The 22,765-nt window shown below is 41.0% G+C and overlaps 2 protein-coding genes across 7 annotated transcripts in view; both read left to right on the forward strand.

Moving 5' to 3' along the window:
- The window catches only part of SHANK2 (SH3 and multiple ankyrin repeat domains 2), a 361,673-nt gene that overhangs the window by 326,459 nt on the left and 12,449 nt on the right, over nt 1-22,765 (forward strand). For 4 of the 6 annotated variants that reach the window (XM_061462082.1, XM_061462086.1, XM_061462083.1 and 1 more), the window contains 3 exons: nt 14,971-15,101; nt 16,407-16,518; nt 17,611-20,023. In XM_061462082.1, coding sequence (XP_061318066.1) covers nt 14,971-15,101; nt 16,407-16,518; nt 17,611-20,023 — 2,656 coding nt within the window. Of the gene's footprint in view, nt 1-14,664; nt 14,725-14,970; nt 15,102-16,406; nt 16,519-17,610; nt 20,024-22,765 lie in introns of all 6 variants that reach the window. The other 2 variants (XM_061462081.1, XM_061462085.1) reach the window with 1 other exon arrangement.
- Nucleotides 987-10,306, forward strand: LOC133273693 (uncharacterized). The gene is made up of 2 exons (XM_061462088.1): nt 987-4,769; nt 9,158-10,306. The coding sequence occupies exons 1-2, from the start codon at nt 4,691-4,693 to the stop codon at nt 10,015-10,017; spliced, it is 939 nt and encodes a 312-aa protein (XP_061318072.1). The 5' UTR covers nt 987-4,690; the 3' UTR covers nt 10,018-10,306.

Genomic DNA, 22,765 nt, shown 5'->3' on the forward strand with positions numbered 1-22,765 from the left:
TTAAGGAACACATTCATAAACTAAGCTCTGTAAATGTCTAGGTACATAATTTACAAGTTTCATTCTCTTAAGCTTTTTCACTGCCAGGAAATGGGTTTGATTTAGTGAGCAATTCGGAGTTTCCAGTGAAAGCTAAAGTGGACAGTGTTTCATTTTAAAAACCTCATATAAAAATCCTCTAAGAGAAAGTACAAAATTAAGACTAAATTCAGGCTAAATTTTCATAGTGGAATGGGAATGACAGGATAAATTATTCTTCTGCATTAATGAATATCACTTTGACAGTGTCACACGAATGTCAGTTGTGAGCTGGGGTGGTTGGTTTGTGCGTAGATTTAATGTGGTAATCAATATAAAATAATCCCTTTGTATGTATTGATGCTGATCTATGGCATTTGGTGTGGGCTCTAGTACCAAATACACATGCAGGATTTTCCTCCGGTGAACAGTTTAGATGCTAGTACCACCTCTCAGGTACAGAGTAACTGTGCTATCATCCACACAGAGTATTGTTACGTGGCATCAAGTCTTTCTATTTGAATAGAAAAATATCAGTTGATGGCATTCAAAAGAAATATTATTAGCTCTGTCTGCAATAAGCATCCACACTTCATCCCATTCCTGTCGTCCATTGTTTCAAAGGTGGCACATTCAAATGGCATCTGAAACAATGAAATTGCAGAGCAAATACATATCAGTGAATGCCAAGCAGTGGATTAGCTTACAGTTTTATGTTGTGTTTGAAGAAAGTACTCACAAAGGCGTCTGGGTTCAAAAATAAGGTTTTTATTTCACTGGGGTGAAGTTGATGATGCAGATTTGTCTGCAGGAAACAACGGAAGTACCATCAAAGCAACTTTCACAGCACTCACAACGTCAACTCCTTTGATAGTTTCCAGCATCTACAGTGCTTTTATGCAGGAAGAAGGTTTTCTGATCTTCACCAGCCACTGTATTTTAGAAGATGAGAGCAAAAGGCATCAGGCTTAATGAAGAATTCTTGAAGGGTATCCGTGTAAGTAATTGATTTGCATTACATATTTGCAATTCTAATGATATAGCAATGTAGTAATAAGATAAAGGTTGTCATCAGGTTGTCATTTTTCACCAGTACAAAGCAGTGACTCTGGGGGGAATCTGGGAAGTGTATGTGCGAAAAACTATGTGCCCCAGTTTTTATTGATGTAGCAAGGCTACAGGTTTTAGGACTTGTAGTCTTGTGGGGAGTCCATAGCAGTGTAAGAACGTGAAGGATTAGGACTGTGCCTATGACATACGTGCTTTCAAAACACTTTGGAAGAGCAAAGCGTTAAAAATCAGCACATTTCAAGGAGCACGATGCTAACATTTTGTTTTCCACTGAAAAAAATTTGGCACCTACCTGGCAATGTGCCGATTAGCATCTGTCGGCACAGAATTAAGAGGTAACTCTCAGTACTGAGCACTTCAAACCAGGGCTTACGTTGGGTGACCTGGGCAGCTTTAACTAATAATATACAAACACCTGTAATCCTGGGCAGAGGTCGGTTGAGTCTCTGTGTGGGTGCTGATATTACTTTGAATTTATCAGCTTATTCCTGTGTATGTAGCACTCTTTTTTGATACTTGTTTTTCTTTACTACAGGACAGTAATTGAAAAGGTTTTCAGAACCTTTCAGCATCAACCAAACAAGACAATGGTATAAAAGAAGTTGGAAAAGTAATTGTAAGTGTTAAAGAAAACATGGGGTTTGTAGCATTTGGAAACAGAGGAATTAAATGCGTTGGCATATGTGAGTGTCACTTGCTATACTCAGATATTACTAATTGAATATCTAACCACATACTGAAAGTCACAAGTGCCTGAGGAACAGTAAAACTTGCATGTGTTTTCCAGCCTGGTACAGTTAGGGCAGTGGAAAACTTTTTCAACACTTTTAATGTGTTCTCTCTCTTTTTCAGGAGCCAGGGAGATGAAGGACTTACCTCCCTCATCTCAAAACTCCCTTTGCTGCTATTTCTCTTTTTTTTTTTTCCTTCAAATGTTCACATACCCATGTTAATTCATTTCTAACATAATTAAAAATAAATGGTTTTAGCTAATTCATCATTAGTTTGTTTGGTTTTTCCCCTCGGTGTGGAAGCGTGAGAATTAAGTGTAAGAACAGAGAAGACTGCAAGTGTCTTAGGTCCTTCACCTTTCTGTTTGGTTTCTTTTGATTGCTTGTCTTTCTTTTGTGACTAGGCCAAATTTTCAAATGCTGTCTCTTAAACAGAACATCAAATTGCCACTTAAATTCCACCTGGCTTGCAGGGTAGGAGTGGGTATTGACTATATTCTCTGCTTTGTTTTTGTTCTTGAACAGAAACCACTGTTAGACAATGACCATTCCTCTTTCAAGGTAGGCCGAATTGTAAGGCTTCAGGATTGCAGGTGCATTTTAAAGGCCTGTATAATTCTTTCATTAATTGATCATACTGTTAAAGAGCTGGTACTTGAAAATTGTTATCTATAGAAAGAATTTGATCATACCGGTTTTCTGCCTTCCTTAAAATTACTTTTGATGGTGTGATTATCGTATGTAAATGTGATTTATATGTACTAATGTGAAAGTATTTTCAGCCCTAGAAGAACAAGACTTTCTTTCCAGAAAGTTTTGCTAGCTCTTTATTGTGAATACATACAAATCTTTTTCATAAATCATGTAATGGTATTTGTAGATACTCAATGTTCAATGATTCATTTTAGTCACTGAGCAGTTTTTATGTTTTACTGATTTATTTTACCTAAGTTTTCCCTTTTTTGGATTTTAATGTGCAGTGTAGCGTTTACAGTATCCTAGAGAATATCCAAGTATTTTTACTCCATTTTCATAGAACAAAAGTGTTTCAAATGGCTTATGGTTTTGACTGTATTGCAAAGCACTTCTGTTATCTCCTCATGATGGTAACTGCTAAAGTAATATTCTCTGCCTGTTGTTTGCAGTATGGTAAATGTGTGATTTTGGCATTGTGATTTAAGCACAATCCTGCAAATTGTTCACTTGGGGTGGGGCTGGAAGAAGTTAATTCCAGATTAAAATGTGCTCATGGTGGCAGATTTATGAGGATTAGCCTAATTGTCTAAATGAAAACTCATTCCATTCTTGTATATTCTTTAACTCTACATTTACAAGACATAACTGTAGGCTGAACTTGTTATTTCTTTCCTCTAAATGTGATCATAAACAACAAATTTGGATTTCAGTCTTAACCTTTAACATTCTTACTCTGATGCAGTGCTTTCGCATTAGGTTAGTCTTTAAATGCTGAGCAGTATGTTGAAGGCCTACTTATACTTTACCTACTTTTGGTCTTTGATGAATTTTTATACCTCTATTCTGATTTCAGTAGCTAAAAAGAAAGACATCAGTTGTCAGTGGGCATAGCTAATAGCTAAAAAATCCATTTTTAGTTATCTGCAAATAGGAGTCACCTGGTTTTCCCCAGAGACACTAGAAATCACTTCATCAAGCACAACTGCTTCTATGACAGGCAACATTATCATACAAACTTCTGTCTTCTGATCAAGCTTTCTTTTGAAATCAGTTCTCATCGTTCTGCTACCACCCCCTTAGTACTGGAGTTCATCTGCTTCTTCGAGAGCCTTATTTAGATTCCCATACTCATTGTTTGTCCAAATTGCCCTTCACATAGTTCCCCCATCCACAGACATTCACCCTGAAGTATTTATCAAGTTACTTTCCAGCTATTCTTTCATAAACTAAGCAGGGCCAGGTCTTTTGTATAAATATGGGAAGTGACAAAAATCTAAAAGGAATACAGTGTATATAGGTGCATCTGCTTGGTTTAGATGCTTATTTTCTTTCAGACATGCAAACTTATACACATAATCACTCCTGGTCTTTATACTAAAATCAAGCTGCTTGTAGTTAAAAATAGAAGAAATTATAAAATTAATCCATGAGATAAAAGCAACATCATAGCCATGTTTTAATGTAGTTTAAACAAATCTACACACCTAAAGACTACCCCTTTAGTACTTATGGAACTGATTTTTGCAGTTTATTGACAAGGAAATAAATTTTAGCAGCTAATGAAAGGAATTAAACTCAGCTTGCAAACTCACATTTAGGGAAGGCTATGGAACAAAATATGTGCATATGCAATACCTGACATTAAGAGCTATGCGCCTAGTCCTGTTGACACCAAGGAAGAATGAATGTCCTGTGTTCCCATCACTTTTCAAAAGGAAAAATACATGTGCCAAATATTGGACTGTGGTTGACTGCAGATGCTAGAAAAGGTGGGTGATACTACAGCATATAGGTGCAATTGGCATTGTATGAAGTTTTGCATAACTGATTGTGCATGGTACAGTTTCTGTCTGTATCTATCTTAGGTATTTACAAGGCATCTATCACCTTGGTGTACCTAAGCAGGTTGAAAAATGCACCCACCCCAGGAGGCATGATGCAGATACAGGCAGAGGCCCAGGTCCAGAGCAGCAGAGGCAGGTCCCAGGAAGCTCCGCAACTGTGTTACCGCTGTTGTTGAGCTCCTGGCCACTTCTTGTGGCCAAGGAACATCTCCACCTACCTGTCAGCAGGAAGACGGTACCCCACCCCTCACGTCCAGCTCCACTGGTGGGGAACCTGAAAAGGAAAGATAATGGAAAAGGCAACGATCCAGTAGCAGAGGTGAAACAGAAATGGTGGGATTTCAAAAGGAGGGATTCTTAAAGAGCAGCACATCTCAGGGGAGGGATCAACTGCCAGTCCAAGTGGCAGGTAAGGCACAACACAGGCATAAGTCTCAAATGTTCCTCAGTGAACAAAAGTTAAAGAAATACCTCTGATGTCTCTAAACTTTGTTTATATCCAAAGCCCTGCTCTGTTCTTGGCCTCTGTCTCAGTCCTCTATCCCTACAGCTGAATCGACTATTCAGTTCTCTGTGTATCTTAACCCAATAACTGCTACAATCCTAAGTATGTCTAATAACAAATGTAAAAGACTCTTACTGGTAATGAATATTGTGATGCAAAGAGACAGCATGGTATAGCAATGCTCCAAAATGATGGACATGTTCATGAACCTAAAGGCTGGAGTAATCCTGTCTTCTAATCACCATGTTCAAAACAGGATCAGGCAAACCACAGATCACCCCTGCAGGAACAAAAGATGGAGCAGTTCTCCTGTGGCCACCAGGAGCAATTGCTAATTTAACACATCAGACCAGGCTTTATCAGCCCAGTGCAAACACCCGTGCAAGCAGCCAGCTATGGGCTTCACTGCAGAAACAGAGTACCTGCTTGACAGGAAAGGAGGATAGCCAGGATTTTGATGAAGGTTCACTAGTTCCTACTACATGGACCGCTTTAATCACAGATCTCATTTTTTCTTTAAACACAACAGGATCAGCAAGGTAAAACGTGAATCCCATGTAACTTTTGGAAATAGCTGCAGTAGCGCTCACAGTAATCAAACACGAAAGCTGAAGTGTAGTGGGTCACTATCTTCCAGATGTTTGTATTTCCTTTAGCCCATATGCATGCTCCTTTCTGATTCTTCACTTGGTCACTTCAAGATCAAAATGGGAGTCATGCCCTGTCAGAGTAAGGGAGATGAGGTTGGGAACATGAAGCAAGTCACGGTTTGGAGACTGTCAGTTAGTTGGCTGGTATCATTAGATATAAAGATGTTTATGAAAGACCTAAGTGACCTATTTTGCCTGTAAGTCGTGTATATCACTGTGAGCAAAATGCTGTGTGTAGGAATGGTATGTAAGGTGGAAACTATTAGATCAGAGAATCTGACTCTTCCCTTTGCTTCATCCCTAAGGAAGCTAGCTGTACTTCTTTGTACACACTGTATTTAAACTTGGTTTTAAATGTGAGAAATCTTTTTTAAGCAAGTTAACAACCAAGTAAGGTCAACCGTGTTGGTATATAGTTTGGTCCATAGCTAATTCTGACTTGACAGTCACTTGGAAGTCACCCCTTTGCCAAGGAAATGAGGTAAAGGCAATTAGCTGAGGTAACTCCTTCAGTCAGCTTTAATCCCACTTTCGGCAGCTGTTTGAAGTAGTCACCTTCTTTTGGCCAATAAGGGCAGTTTCTGGCCAAACCAGGTTCTCCAGTGCCCCTACTGTAACTGGCACACCTTTTCCACAGCACCAACCTAGCCACTAGTGCAATCATCTAGCCAAGATCCGGTCTGAATTATAGGGCGACCTTTGGTCATCAAGGAATGGATTTATTGGGCAGAGACTGACACATTCATGAAGGTGGTGACAGCCAGTGACCTTCACACAGTTTTCCCAAGAATGCTCTGTAGTGTACAAAAGCTCGTATAAGGCCGTGCCTTGGTTTCCCTATGCCCCATGTCAGTGCTTCACAAAGCTTCCCATAACCGGAGTTACTAGAGGTATTGAACGCGTTGTTACATATAGTAACAGTTACGAATCTTCCTCTTTTTCATTGCTAGTCAATCCTCAAACCTATCCTAAAACCTGTTGAATGTATTCATTATTCATAAGTATTCGCCAGTAGTTTCCACAATTAACTTTCTACACAGGGGTTTTCACTGTTTTCTTGTGCTCTTTGTCATTTGTGTTATTGGTCACCTATGCCAGATGCTGTTCTTTCAGCTCAGAAAGGCTGAATATAGTGATTAGGAGGACAGCAAGTGGTACATTTTTATAGAGAATTAGGAATTTTGCAAAACTTTAGTATGTTTTTTTCACAGAAGCTTTTCTTTTGAGCCTCTGGCAAACGTGTAAACATGCACAAATAACAAAAGTGTTCTTATGATCCCCCTGAACCTGGACCAACTAAACTCAGTGATACTCTTTCCAGAAATACTCATTAGTTAATGTGGGGTTTGAAGGGGTCTTTTGTTCTGTTTTGCTCTGTTTTGCTTCAGGTTTTGACTGTCAGTTGAGTTTGGTTTTCTTACTTACCAGTTGCTAGGTGAGCTCTGTTTAGGACACTTTTGTCAGTGTACACGGGCAATTTTCTGATGACTTGTCAGAAGAAATACAAAGACCTTTTGTATGACCAGTGGCTCTACCAGAATGAATATATATATGATCCCTCATCTTTCTCCAATTCCATAGAATTTAACTGAAATGTGTGTTTGCTATGTGTGGTAAAACTAGGTCCCCTGTTTTTTTGTTCTTTTTTTCATGTGTATTCAGATAGGAAAATGCTGAGAAAGAATTTCATGGTCCTATACTCTAGTTGTTAAGAGAGATTTGTTAATGAAGGATTGCAGCTACAGCTGTATTAGGCATAGGGAGAGAAGAAGTGCAAAGGAAGAAGCCGTTACTATAGTTAGGTTGATATACAGTCCCTTTCAAATCTCCATGGAGTGGAAGAGCCAATGATTGCATGACAGTTTGTCCCTAAGATCCATTTTCATAAGGAGCTCATGCCTTTTTACAAATACAATCTCATCCTCACTTTCCATAAAACATGCAACTGGACAGTCCAGCCAGACACAGAGAGAATGTGAATACTTTGAATGTGAATACTTTGAAGTAGTGAATATCCTAAATGCACAATTAATATCCATTATTTTAATATTTTTAAAAATCATAATTATATTAAGACATACAGAATCCCCTTCAGGGCAGAATAATACTGGAGGCACTTGAGTGTAGAAATAAGGAATGCCATATTAGGGTAGACAAAGACTGATACACAGGAGGAGACATCCTTGGGTCTGTCAGAAGGAGCTTTCATTTAAAACCATATAAACTAGAAAAACTAAAAAAGCAGACAAAACCAGACTTTTCAGATTCATAAACAGAAGTATCATTTAACATGACCTCAGCAACACCTTCCAACAGCTTCAAATTGTTCTGAAGAGCAGCATCTATATAAAGGTATTTCACAGAGCAGAAATTATTCCTTAAATAATAACATTTTTCAAGACTGAGCTGCCATAGAGCAGTCATGACAGCAGGCTGGCACCCAGAGCACTGTAGTGTGAGCAGCACAGCCAGCCATGCTGTTCAGGTCACAGTCTTCCCAACAGCAGCACTTTTCTCCCATATCCCTTGCCTGAGTGTGAGGAATGCAGGCTTTTTGGGCTACCGTACTGCAACATCTTAGCCAGACCACCCCAGATTAATTTCTGATGACCGAATTGTCCCCCCAAAAAAAACCAAAATTAACTCATGGTTATTTTTATCTGAAGCATGGAAAGGGTGAGAGTTACAGCCACTGACTCTCGTAACCAAGAATGGTGCTGGACAGACTGCGCTCTGCTGTGAGCCAGTGATCGCTGTGGGTGCAAAAAGTTTTGCCATCTCTAGCCTTTGGGAGTGCATTTATGTAGGGGAGGATGTAGAGTAAGCATATGCACAATATCCTCCTTGCTAATGTCTGTAACAATGCCTCTTTGCACACTGAGCTGCCACAGGGAAGCAATTGCACCCAGATTTCCACCATGTGCCCTCAGGCAAGGGAAGAGGTAGCCAGGGGAGGGCAAAACTTCAGTTTATTTTCAGAAGACGATGAGATCCTGGCGAGCAATGCCCTCAGGAAGCGTTTCCTGCTGTTTGGAGAAAAGAACAAGGAAAATCTGGCAAATGTTAGGGAGGGCATTGCTCGCGGGATACACGCTGTGGACAGCCACCGTCGTGCTGCAGCAGTGATTTGGGAGAGAGCACACTGGGGGTGGGAGTGACGTGAGACGTCGGACAAAAGTGAAGATAGACAGCAGTGCTTCAGAACAACAAAGGGCTGCCCTCAGCCAGTGGTGGAGCACATCTGGCACCCCAGGAAGCTCAATTGGACACTTGGCCCTGAGCTCGTCCCAGGGATTTCTGACTGACACCACTGCAGTGCATAGGTGAGCTTTTTGATAGGTTCACTGACATTTCCTGTCACAGTCACGATGAGGTGAATTGGTAGTTCCTGCCTTGGGATGCAGCATGGCTGTGTGTGTTATGGGTACAGGACAGTGTGCATTTATACCAAAAGCTGTTAATAATGTCAAGTACCACGTGCCCAGTGCATTCACTAAACTTTAGTCCGCCCTTCCGTTTGCCCAAACACATACACTCTGGCTTCCCAACTGGCTTCTTTCTGTGTGTTGTCCAATGCATGTAGATACCTCCATCTGCCTGGCCTCAGATACAGTGGTTGTTGCTCCTCTATTTGATTGCCAGATGTCACTGGGGAACAAGATGGGGAGGTTCCTGGATCCTCGGGGCAAGCTGGCCATCACCGAGGGAGCTCGCTGTCCACACCGGCTGAAGAACAGGAATCCTCGGTGCCTGCCTCTGACGAAGACTCGCCAGCCAGGACCACAGAGAGCTGGCAGTGGCCGTTGTCCTCGTCTGAAACGCACAGCAACGTTGGGGAGGATTTTGAGGGATTTCAAACGCCAGCGCGGACTCCGGAGTGTACCATGGACATACAGTCTCCCGGGGATCAGTCACTCAGTAGGACTCCTCAGTTTGAAAGTGACTCTCCTGAGGAGGAGGGAAATGATGAAATGAATGAAGAGCGCTGCGGTGTTGAGCCTGTCCCTAGGGATCGGGGTTGGAGAGGGCAGCCCCAGCTAACAGAGGGAGAGAAGCTGTTGATGGAAACCAACAGTAGGATTGTGCAGCTGCTGGAAAATATCAAGAGGGAGCATGCACAGTCCATGGGTCTCATGTCACAGTCCATGGGCCGTATGGAGCTGCAGCTGGGCATTGTGGCTACCTCCACAAGAGCCATCCATAACTACCTGTCAGAGATTTTAGCTTTCCTCAAGCAGCCAAGGACACAGGTCCTTGAAACACGCATCTCCCAAAGAGCCACCCCCCATGTCGAGTTAACTTGTGCCTCGACATGGACTGGTGAGGACGCAGTGGCATCCTCCACTGTGTGCTTACCAGGGGCCGAAGGGACGAGCGACTCTCGAGAACCACCGCAGGCCACGCTGCCTTGTCGCAGTGGCCGGCTGCAGAGAGCCATAACCGAGAGGGCCTCGTTGCCCATGCCTACACGCCAGGCAAAAGGGGGAGGGAAGAAAAAATAACCACACCATAGGATTTTTAGGGTTTTTTTTAATGTGCCTGTCCTTTTAATTCTTAGCCATAAGGCCATCAGTGGCAGAATTCAACCATTTCCTACATTGGCTAACATTGTATTCTGGCTGACTAGATTAGTCTAACATTTTGTAGTTTCTATTTGCACTGTTAACGATGTGTGCTGCTGGTATTTGAAGAACATTTGCCTCTGTTCTTTCACTTTAACTTCATACGAGCATTTTTTTACTCTGTGCCAGGCATTCATTGCTTTTCTTACAAATACAAGTCATTTCTTGAGGCAGCTGTTTTTTGAGTTTTCTTTCTCCATTATCCCATCCCCTCTGAGCAAGCGTTCTGGACTTGGTGGTAAGTATACAGGTCTTGGCAATACTCGCCTCCAAAACTGTGTTCGATCAGTCTTTGCCTGGTGTTTCTGGCATGCCAGCCTGAGGTGTTGGGGTTAGCCTGTACCGGATCATGATCATTCTTATCCTCTGTGGGTCTGACAAGCTCACTTTCTAAGACCCTCGGTGGAGCTAATCCACATGTCTTGGCTATGTCGTACAATAAGTAATGTTGCCAGGATCATACCTCATATTTATCTTTTGGGGCCTGTTACAGTGATGTGCCACCAGATCTATCTAGGCACCTGACTCTCATTTTCAAAGTTCCTTTTATGATGGATCTGGTGGTTTGATGGGCAGCATTATAATTTTTCCTCTGAGAGAGTCTGGGGATTGGAAACAGGAGTCACTAAGCAATGAGTTCTGTGGGGATAAGAACCATCTCCTGCAACAAATCTATGAGGAGGAGACTGTCCCCTGTAATTATCATAGATATTAATTATTAAAGAAAAAGAAAAAAAAATAAAAAGCAACTTGCCTAGCAGCCAGACCTCTTGAGAATGTAAAAGTCAGGACGTGCTGTTGGGTACTGTGCTACTCTGTCTGTGATTTAAGAGCTTTTCATCAGAGATGACCTACATGTTGATAAAATGCAACTCCTTTCTGTGCCTTTAGGCCGTGTAATTTCCTGAGGGCTGGCACCCTGAGCAGAGCACGGGTCCAATTTGTAACCCACGGGGCAGATGGAAATACAGTTTACAATAAGTTATTTTATATCTGTTGGTGCTGCCTCTCTCGGGGGAATTTAATCTAGTGGCACTCAAATTGCTATATGCATGCAGAGGCATCAGACTGGCTTATACATGTGGTATCCCTGACAGTTCTCCGAAAGGATGCTGTTACCAGGAGCCCCTTGAGCAGTGGTAACTGATGATCACAGGTGTAGCATGGCTCCTGTGTTTGACTCTCAACATTGCCGTTGTAACTTCTCGTAAAGGTTCAGAAGAGTTTATATGGCAAAGCAGTGATGAATTCCTCCTCTGGCAAATACTAGAGAGTAACTGTAGGCCTAAAACTCCTCTTCTGTGATGACAGCCGAGCTGCGCTCTGTCCAGTGAGCCACAGACTCTTCTTCCCTGTCTTTCTGCGAGACTGAAGTTATTCAGAATAAAGCAACTACTATTTGGTTCTCCTGCCAGCCAGCCATAGATTGCTCCCTTAGAAGTGTGTGTGTGTGTGCTTGTGGCTCTACTTTGCTAAATGACCGGTTTAACCATGAAATGCAGCTGGCATGGCCAACCTCCAGCGTAGGCTTTTTCCACTAAGGAATCTTTTCTTCCCTTCCGCCTACGTCCAGCTGCGTTCCTTTGAAGAACACCATTGGAGGCGTGCTTCTTTGGCCACGTGGTCTACACACCTCACACCAGATGTAAATTTTTGCACCCATTCTGTGGCTTTTTCATATCTCTTTAGTTTAAACTGTTTGTAAAGAGAATTTCAAACACAAGCTTGTAAGATTCCCCTCTCATTGGTACAAGGAATGCATGCTGAAGAGTACTGAAGATCACAAGGAGGTTGGGAGACAAGTTGATTAGTGAGCCTGACAAATTATTCCAGTACGTGCTGCCTTATGAATGTGTGTTTCTGGTGCATACATGGTTTGCACACTGGTACTGTGGATATGAACAGTGAAAGGCAAAGGCAAGTGAAAGTTTGTCCCAATCTGCTTCCGTCTTACTTCTTTGGGATGAGTTGGAATGCAGCTAAATACAATTCAGCCAGTTCATTTTCTTGGCCTAATGAGCACATTTGATAATGCAGCGAGAATGCTTTTACTTACATAGTGCTTTCACGTCAGAAGTGTGGTGCAGTTGCGGCCTGATGCTGAGATTCTGACGTATCCTGCAGGACCCGCCATGTAGCTGCTGCCATGTAGAATAAAGCTCGTTCCACATGCTGGCTGCTTCTGTAGCTTCAGATTTTTTGTGGTAGTTTCAAAATTACAACCTCCACTCTACCTTTGCTTTCTGATCAAAGGGCAGTAGGGCTAAAGAAGAAGCTGCACAGATATAGCAGCGCTGCCGTTGGAAATACTACATGAGGAACCCCTAAAGAGCTACTTGCAGAGCAGCTTAAGCTTTAACCTGCTCTCCTCTCCCATGTCTTAAGTGCTGTAGCTAGACTCAGCAAGGCACAAAGCACCCTTTGAATGGGAGCATCTGTAGGGACTGAAAACCTGTCTACAGACAAGAAACCTGCAATAAACCTACACAAACCAAAGATTTTTCCAACTGGGAACAGTAGATGGTATTAAGAATTGGTACCAACTGATATTTTGGTCAGATCCAAAATTAGGATCTGACTTGTAGTATTGTCTAGCAAAATCAGTGCAGTTGGAGGGTATGTATGTTTCATCCCCAAACAAATATTTTCATGCTTTTCAAGTGTCTGTCATAGCCTCATCACTCTTTCCCTGTAGCTTTTTGTTGTCTGAATGGGTATATGGTTACATGTGTCTGTTAAAAATAAAGGGGATCAGTTCATACATGGTATATTTATATTTCTTGTTTACAGATTTTGAGTACCTACTGCTTCAGTTTCCAAAGCTTCCTTCTTTCTGTATCCCAAAGACCAGTTGTCTGGCTTCTGGGATGCTAAAAAGGGTGGGAGAGACTTAACAGGAAATCTCTGCCCAGTTGAAGCTCTTGGTGATAGATCCCCTGAGGATGATTCTACAGTCTAGCCATATTTTTTGTTGTATAGGTCAAATGTCCATGGTTATGCCATTGCTTTCTGATGCCTTTTGCTGAGCAGAAGTGCAGATATTTTTCTTTCAGAAGTTCACAGTTTGTGTTACAGAATCTCATGAAATGTGAAGTTTTTGAATACGTGATGATTTTAAGAATTTTTTTTCCTTTTCTCCTTCCACTGGATGATGTAAACCCCACAAAAATAAAGCAGACCAATGAAAAGAATTGAATGCTAACCTCAGTTGAAAAGCAACAGCAACACTACTCTTGTGAGACAGTTTTCAACAGTGTTCAGCTTACTGGTTCTGCTCAACCTTTTCCTTTCCTGCCTGCTCCCTGACCCTCTGTGACACTGAAATATCCACTTCTAGGACAACCTTTTTCCTAACCAGAAGGCTTAAAGGTCTTCCCTCTCTTCTCCTGTTTAAAATACCATCCTTGCATCAGCCAGATCTACTGTTTAGAGGAATCAAAAGCACTTTTCCTCCTGGCTTATTCCCATCCATATTCATATCCAGGGCCCTGAGTGCGCTGCTCTCCAGTGAGAGGTAAAATTTAACTCCCTAAATCTGATACTTGGCATAGTAACACCATCACTAGACCACCACAACCTTGTGTTGTTTACATCTGTAGTAGCCTCATGAAGTAGCCTCATGAAGTAGCTATCCTTGTTTGCTAAAGCAAATATTTGGGAGATGGATCTAATTGCTGAAAAGTAACATTGCCCCGACTCACATTATGGAAGCCTAGGAGGCAGGCTGAGGTATTTCACTCACATAAATACCACAGGCTATATAAGTAATCCTTACTTTGATGAAACTACAAAGGAAAAAAAACACTAAATTAGCATGATACAGAAAAGCAAATTCAGTGGAAGGCATAGTAAGGAAACAGGCTGGTGTGATTCAAGTTGGATTTTAGCACAGATTCAGACATTGAACTTTTTTGCTGGCTTAGGCTAGTTATTTAATTTCTCCATGCCTTAGTTTCATAATAGTAGAAGTGGCGGTAAAGGAGCTATCAGGCTATAATTAGCTGATAAGATGGTACTTGGAGGTCTTCCATCTGAGGCAGTAATGTTATGTATTAAATGCTGATGAACCTTGTTTGTGACCAAACTTGGAGACAGGGCTAAAACTAACACTCAGCTTTGGAAGATCTTGATTAAAGTTTCCCTATATTTTATCGTCACATCATATAATAGATCAGAATCCCAAATCCAAATGTTAAAGTTCTCATTCAGATTTGGACTTTGTTTGGTCTGTTTCTGACCACAGCTAAATATATTCCTAGGCTGTTCAGTTACTAAAGTACAAAATACATATAAAAGATTCATTTAAATGATGCAGTTACTAATGCTAATCTGATAATCCAAGCATGTGAAGAAATTAGGATGTGGTTACTTAAGGAGAATAGGCATAAAAGAGCACTTCTGGAGTACTTGTTATTGTCCAAAATATCACTGAACTTCTGATGGCTAAGTACAGTCTGCTTATCTCTATTTGAAACAGTGCTGTACGGATTCATTATTTCTAAAGGTCTTCTTTCCATTTCTATATAGATATTCTCCCTTCACATTTTGAAGGTTTGAAGAAGAGGATTGTTTTTCGAGTCACACTAAGTAAACATTGAATGCATGCAGGCTTAAAACTAAAGCATGCATGTTCTGTAGCAGCAATAAAAAGTGCTCGGCTTGCACGACTTCTGATGCTCAAGCGTTGCCTTGTTAAATTGCCAAAAAAAAAAAAAAACAACTTTTTCTTTGCATTTTTTTGAGAAGTAAATCTCTTCCTTTGACCTTGCAATACGGAAATTTTCAGTTGTGGGACAAATGATACTTATTTTACTGAATACTTTTATATTACAGATAAGGTGGATGAAATAGTACCAGTTTCCAAGCCATCAAGAATTGCAGACAATGCAACTGTGGACTCAAGAGTGGCAACTATTAAACAGCGGCCTTCTAGTAGATGTTTTCCCTCAGCTACAGATATGAATGTGAGTGGTAGCTATGAAGTACTGCTTTCATTTCAGAAACTGTTTGAAGGGGGGGGGGGGTGGCAGTGTACAAGGCATACAACAGAACTGAGTTTATGAACATTGCTTTATATACTCATTTTGCTTTTATTATCTTGTAACTTTAAGCGTGGTCTACTCTGCGTTGCTAATAATAGCTTTTTAACACAAGTCAGCGTTCCCCTTGTAGAACTTTTCTCATTACATCCTTATTCTGAGACTGTCCCATCAACAGCATTGCTACCGCAGTGTTACTCAGACAGATGTGAATTTATTCCGCCTTTAATCTGAACTGGTGAAACCCCATAAATTCTGAACTTGAAGGTGTCAATACAATACTAACCCCAAGCAAAAAAACGTTGCTCAAAGTCAAGGTATGCTGTTTCGGTTTCAGCCCCAAGAGTTAGTGCAGCCATACAGTTTTCACTAATGTGAAGGTTTCTTCTACTGCAAGTTTTTATTATTAATAATGGCATATATAATATCTGGATTAAATAACACAGGATTATTTGTAAGGGAAGAATTTACATTAATACTATAGCATGTATTAAAAACTTAAACTCCAGAACTTTGAAATTGGATTGTTCAGTTGCACAATTTGCTCTTACAGAGCTTTGCATGTGAAAAATAATTGGTTTTATTGCATGTTACATGTATTTTTCCATTACCCACTCCTCCAAAAGAGCATCAGATCTGGTACAACAAACACTTGGGCTGGAAGGAAATTAAGGCTGTTCTAAGAGGCAGAAAACAAGTAGATTCATAATGATCTACAAGAAGGAGGGACAATTGAGTGCATATTGGGATTCAGGTAATGTTCCTCAGTTCCTAGCTGAGATGCTCACTGACAGTGTAACCTTGTGCAAAACGCCTTGACTCTGTACTCCAGGGATAGGTCTGTTCTTCAGAAGCAAAGAGAGCATACAGCTTGGTGCAGAGTGAATGCTGACACCTATGCAGGTTTTTGAAGTGAATGACAAAAAAGGTAATTGCTCATGCTTTGTGTTTCTTGCTGCACACAAAATGTGCTGGAATCTGAACATATTGCCTTGTAATTTCAACTAACTCCACTTATAGCCGTTTTCATTTTATGAACATGGAACTAAAGCCCAGCTTGCCCTTTCTCTTCACTTCCTCTCCAGTATAATACCAAATCTGATATTTTCCATAACAACTCTAAGTAAAAGGGATAGGGGTTTAGCAGATATGACAGCAGAGTTACTTACATGTGAGAGAAAGATTTGCATGCTTTAATGCTTGTGGGGTTTTTTGTTTGCTTTTTTGTAGTCCATGTATGAGAGACAGGGTATTGCTGTGATGACGCCCACTGTACCAGGGAGTCCTCAAGGTCCTTTTCTGGGTATACCTCGGGGTACAATGAGAAGACAAAAATCTATAGGTAAAATGCTTCTGATGTATAGTTTGCTTGTGCATTAATCACATAATTTTAGTAACTTTGCTCCTTTCTTAAAGCATCTTTACCTCAGTGAATGACTGTTTAATTTTTATGCAAAGTTCATAAGAAAAGAAGTTTGTGTGTCAGATGGTATTTCCACAGGCTGCTTTGATGGCAGTAGGCAAGTAGTATGGAACTTTAATTCCTTTCTTTAGAATGTTCCCTCTAACAGGGAAGGGCAGTGAGAAGGGAACAAATTATCAGTACAAGCCCTTTGCAGTGCATTACCCAAGGTAAAATGATATTTCTTTTTATTTTGTTACTGAGGCAAAAGCGTTGTAATGTTGTGTAGCTTACAAAGGAATCCCTATTGATCAAATGGAACAAAATTCACCTCTTTTCCATTCCAAATGATGACAATAGATGATTTTACGAAAGAGAAAAAAGCCAAATTTAGGCTTGTTCTGTTCTCTAGGAGTAATCTTAGTAGTGATGTTTTTCAGTTTAGAAACGCATTAAGCTGATGTAAAATTAGCATCTGAATTACCCCAATATTATCCAGTTTATTTATGTTAAAAGCTGTATTTGTGATAATATAATGTCGTTTTTTGAAATGAAACATTAGGCTTTTTTCCCCAATAGAATCTTCGCAGTCACTTTGCTAAGTTTCAAATGCATCTTAAAAATTCATTCGTTTCGAAGTTGCATTATTATGTGCTTTTATAGAGTGGGAGAGCAAGGCATAAACTACTCTTCTGCACAGAATGTCTTCCCTGTTCAGTAATTTTCAAAGCAAATGTGTTTCTCTACAGCTACCTTGGTGATACCTAAACCCAAAGCGTTTGCCTACACATCAGTGATCAGTTTAATTAAAATTCTGTAGCATCCCTTTTAATTCTGGCATCCAGGTTTCTGGAATTTCAACAGGAAGGAATGCTTATTGTAGGAATCAACCAAAAGCCCTCTTTTGTAACTTTGCATATGCCTCATGTCATGTGAAACGCACCCTGGCACTTTTAGGTTGGATACAGAAATAATACAATGTGAGGGATCCCAGTGGAAGACTGTGTTTTAAATATACTTTCTGATTTTTAGGAATAACAGAGGAAGAACGGCAGTTTTTGGCTCCTCCTATGTTGAAGTTTACCAGAAGTCTTTCAATGCCTGACACCTCTGAAGATATCCCACCACCACCACAGTCCTTACCTCCTTCACCACCACCACCTTCTCCCTCTCTGTACAACTCCCCCAAATCCCTGACATCAAGGAGCTATGGAACTATTAAACCTCCATTTAATCAGAATTCAGGTGCAAAAATTACTTTGGTTAGGCCTGAGAGTGTGGGAACAATGATAAGGGACAAGGGGATCTATTTCAGACGAGAACTGGACCGATACTCTCTGGACTCTGAAGACCTGTACAATCGGAGTGCTGCATCTCAGGCAAATTTCAGGAACAAGAGGGGTCAGATGCCAGAAAATCCCTATTCTGAGGTTGGGAAGATTGCAAGCAAAGCAGTTTACGTGCCGGCCAAACCAGCGAGGCGGAAGGGGATGCTGGTGAAACAATCTAATGTTGAAGACAGTCCAGAAAAGACTTGCTCCATTCCAATCCCAACAATTATTGTGAAAGAGCCATCCACCAGCAGCAGTGGGAAAAGCAGCCAAGGGAGCAGCATGGAAATCGATCCTCAGTCCTCAGAGCAACCTGGGCAACTTCGACCTGACGATAGCTTAGGTGTCAGCAGTCCATTTGCAGCAGCCATCGCTGGAGCAGTGAGGGACAGGGAGAAGAGGCTGGAAGCAAGGCGTAATTCTCCAGCCTTCCTCTCCACAGACCTGGGAGATGAGGATGTTGGACTAACAACACCAACACCACGTATGAGGCAATCTAAATTTACTGATGAAGCAATGTTTAGTAGTGAGGATGGTTTTAGACAGCTTATGTCACCATCTCCAATTCCCGCACTTAGAGAGCCTGAAAATCTTTTTAATAGCAGTGAACCCAGCAATCAAAGTGATTCAAGGACATTAAATGCTCAGTCCAAAACGAAAGGTACTGAAAACAGTACAGTGGCAGCTAAGTCCACGAATGCACCCAGCTCAGATAGTTACGTTCACCCAGTCACAGGAAAGCTATTAGATCCAAACTCACCACTAGCCCTCGCTCTCTCTGCCAGGGACAGAGCCATGAAAGAACAAACCCAGCAGATTCCAGGCAAAGGAGACACTGTTAAAGCTGACCTTAATAAACCACTTTACATCGATACAAAGCTGAGACCCAATATGGAAACAACTTTTCCCGTTACTGCTCCTGTCGCTAGGCAAAACACTCGTGGCCCATTGAGACGGCAGGAGACCGAGAACAAGTATGAAACAGATGCAGGGAAAGACAAGAAAGCTGAGGAGAAGAAGAATATGTTAATAAACATCGTGGATACTTCACAGCAGAAGTCAGCTGGCTTGTTAATGGTTCATACTGTGGACACAGCGAAGTCAGATGAAGCGCCCGAAGATGAAGAGGAAAAGAGCACTGAAGTGGAATCCAACCCTGAAAACTCCCCACCAGAGAGGCCAGAGGGGAGTGAGGAAGCAGAAGGCGAGCTGACTGTGCCTGCTGAGGCTGAGCCACCGGCATCTCCCTGCAAAACCATCGTAGCAGCGAGCTCTGTGGACGACCCCGTCATCCTGCCATTCCGCATCCCTCCACCACCCTTAGCTTCCATTGATATCGATGAAGAGTTCATGTTCACTGAGCCACTACCACCCCCCTTGGAGTTTGCCAACAGCTTTGATATCCCCGACGACCGTGCGGCTCCCGGTTCGGCTCTAACAGAGATGGTTACGCAAAGAAAGAATGGCACACCTTCACCTGCGCCATTTGCCTCCAGCCAGGCAACAAATTCCATAGACAGTAAAAAGCAAGTGGCTCTTTCAAACTGTTTGCCTGCCTCCTTTCTGCCACCCCCTGACAGCTTTGATAACGTCACTGACTCTGGGATTGAGGAAGTAGACAGTCGGAGTAGTAGTGACCATCACTTAGAGACAACCAGCACTATCTCAACGGTGTCCAGCATCTCTACCTTGTCCTCGGAAGGTGGGGAGAATGTGGATACTTGTACAGTCTATGCAGATGGGCAAACATTTCTGGTGGACAAACCCCCAGTACCTCCTAAGCCAAAAATGAAGCCCATAATCAACAAAAGCAATGCACTTTACAAGGATACACTAATTGAAGAAACTGTAGACAGCTTTGTTATCCCTCCTCCCGCTCCACCCCCCCCTCCAATCAGTGCTCAGCCCAATATGGCTAAAGTTGTTCCCCAAAGGACATCTAAGCTATGGGGTGACATGACGGAGGTGAAAAGCCCAATTCTCTCAGGCCCAAAGGCTAATGTTATTAGTGAATTGAACTCAATACTGCAGCAAATGAACAGAGAGAAATCCTCAAAGCCAGGGGAAGGATTGGAGTCACCTACTGGAACAAAAACTGCAAGTCTCAGTACAAGGTAAACGTAATTAACCAAATCATTTCTAATAAAGGCTGGATGTTTTCCATCCCTTCACTAACTTCTCCTGTGAAGCACATTGATTAAAGAGGAATGTAGTCTCTATTGCACAGGTTTGCTTAATGAATATTCTGTGACAAACAGTTTTACATTCCTATGTTATCAACATTTGTGTAATATACACCATGGGACAGGAGCTTTCCCAGTTTTCTCCAATTTCGAAGACAGTTTCCACAAACCTTTCAGTTGTTTTGGTGTGAGTTACTTAGATTTATTTTTCAGTAGTATTTTTCTCTCTTTAAAAAAAAAAAAAAAATCTCATAAAATGTGGTGGTAATTTAATTTTTCATCAGTGCCATAAATTATTTTGGCTTCAGACAGGTAAAAAAAGTGGTTTTGCCTTGGCTTAATCCACATTAACTGTGTCATGTCATTTGATTCATGCTGATACCTCTCCTAATCCACTTTAGCATGAAGTATAAACCTGTCTTAGAAAATCACTCCTTGAAATCACTTTGCAGTACTCATGTTCTTACTAAAAAGTAATTTATCTTCTCTACCACTTAGTATTACAGGTTTTAAGTTCCTACTTTCTATTGCACATGCTTGTTAGTGAACAGTCTCTGATGTTTGCAGGTTCAAGGAGGTGGCTTATTTCTCCCAACAGCGGCATCCCCAGTAGTGCAGTGCAGTACATCTGCATATAAGTGGTTCCTGAAAGGTACTTAGGTGATAAGTGACTTCCAGTAGTCAGACACCATTGGGTAAATGTGTAAGTAATTGTGTAGCCACATTTGTGTGGGATATGGACATAACATCCACGATTATGAAGAAAAAGAAAAGAAAAGGTAATTGTGTTAGTTTTATTGAGAGCTTGAGGTATTTCTTTTGTGGTGTGGTTTGGCCTTACATACAGCACCTAAATGTACCTTTTGCTGAAGTATTGCACATTGTTTGTCCCAGACTGCTCCATAGAAATACGTTCTTTGCAGAAAGACAATGCTGACTTTGTTTTTAAAGAAAAGATACCATTTAAGTAAATTTTATTACAGCTATTCTGCTGGATATGAGCTAACTCAGCCACTGTTCTTTGCATGCATGAAGATAATTTGGGTTTAGGAGAGGGGTGGATCTGTCAGTTGCAAATGATTGCTCATTCAGAAATCAGTGTGATCAAAAGCTTCAGCATCAGGTAGTTATATCATCCTGGAAGATGGAAATCATCAAACTGGTGGCAGGGAGATATTTTGGTTATACACACACATATATATACACATATATATGATATGTATAATTTGGTTTATAGAGTGAAGACATGGAAAAGAAACCTTGAAATTCTGGAATTCCTACCAGTGACACTTGATTAAATAGAGTAAAAATTGAGTTGTCTGTACAAGAAAAGCCTTAATACATGAAAAAACAATACAGTGAAAACTGTATAAGAAAAACAATATAGACTGGCTGAAGACAGTCCTTAAAGTTAGCACAGCTCTACATTTGAGAATACCTCAGGCAAGCATAAAATCAATACTGGTGCACTAAGCTGGAATTTACATAAGTCTTGTCTTGCAGATGACTGACATTTCGTTTCATATTATTTGTCTTATGTCTTCAAGAGTACTATTTTTGCTAGCTGTTGATTATGTTTCTTGTTAATCCATGTTGCCTCTAGCTTCATATGGACTGTAGAGATAGGACAAGGGGTGATGCATTTAAACTGAAACAGGGGATGTTCAGGTTAGATAAAAGGAAGAAGTTTTTTACTGTGTGGGTGGTGAGGCACTGGAACAGGTTACCCAAAGAAGTGGTTAATGCTCCATCCCTGGCAGTGTTCAAGGCCAGGTTGGACAGGGCTTGAGCGACATGGTCTAGGGGAAGGTGTCCCTGCCTATGGCAGGGGGCTGGAACTGGACGATCTTAAGATCCTTTCCAACCCTAACTATTTTATGATTCTATGTATAACATTATATATCATCTTTTATATTTAAACTGATAGTTATTTACAGGTTACAGAGGAGATCTTTGTCATCCTTATTTCTTAGAAAATAACTGAGGCTAGCAACTACCATGCACTGTGAATATGACAAAGTATTATCATTCCTGAGAGGAAAATGAAAAGTAGTAGCAAACAGAGATACATCTTTTTCATGAAAAGACATTTAAACAGGTGTGAAAGCTGAAAACAAAACTGTTTAAAAGGTACTACATCACTTCATTGGAGAAAAACAAACTGTTACGTTTTAGAGAAACATCTGAGTTGGGCAGTGTTAGAAAGTTACGTAGGTTTTTTGTCCCTTAGCTTTTTTAATTCTTATAACTCAGCTCTGGCAAATTACATTATGGAATACAGATACTCAGTTTGGAAACCAAACCACACATAGCATTATTGCAGTGTAGCTGAAATCCTACTTCTTTCCTGAAAAGTAAACCCAAACAGGCATCTTTGCAAACTAGAGAGAGGATCTCAAGGTATAACAGTGGTGAAAGGACTATAAGGCAATAAAGAGGTGGACAGTGGCTAAAGCAGCAAAACTCTTGGCTGCCCTTTGACTTTGGAAGAAAATGACACCTCCACAGTATTCCCATTGGGAATGGAAGGTGAGAGGACTGTATTTTGGTTCCTTCTGTTTTTAAAACTAATGTGATTGCATTATTTTTCAGTTGAGGTGAACTGAAGATACTAAAATGATTGGCAAAGGTTACTCAGGATTTCTCTTTTAAGCTAAGTAATAAATCAGAGAC

This window comes from Pezoporus flaviventris, unplaced genomic scaffold (assembly GCF_033815535.1).
Source record: "Pezoporus flaviventris isolate CSIRO_AGI_PZ_B2104156 unplaced genomic scaffold, CSIRO_AGI_Pfla_v1 ptg000035l, whole genome shotgun sequence".
Lineage (NCBI taxonomy): Eukaryota > Metazoa > Chordata > Aves > Psittaciformes > Psittacidae > Pezoporus > Pezoporus flaviventris.

What these genes read in the sequence shown, in the direction of transcription:
- LOC133273693 (XM_061462088.1), top strand. Translation starts at nt 4,691, where the DNA reads ATGGTGGGATTTCAAAAGGAGGGATTCTTAAAGAGCAGCACATCTCAG. An exon ending in ACTGCCAGTCCAAGTGGCAG is followed by an intron (nt 4,770 to 9,157) that starts GTAAGGCACAAC and finishes TTTGATTGCCAG; the next exon opens with ATGTCACTGGGGAACAAGAT.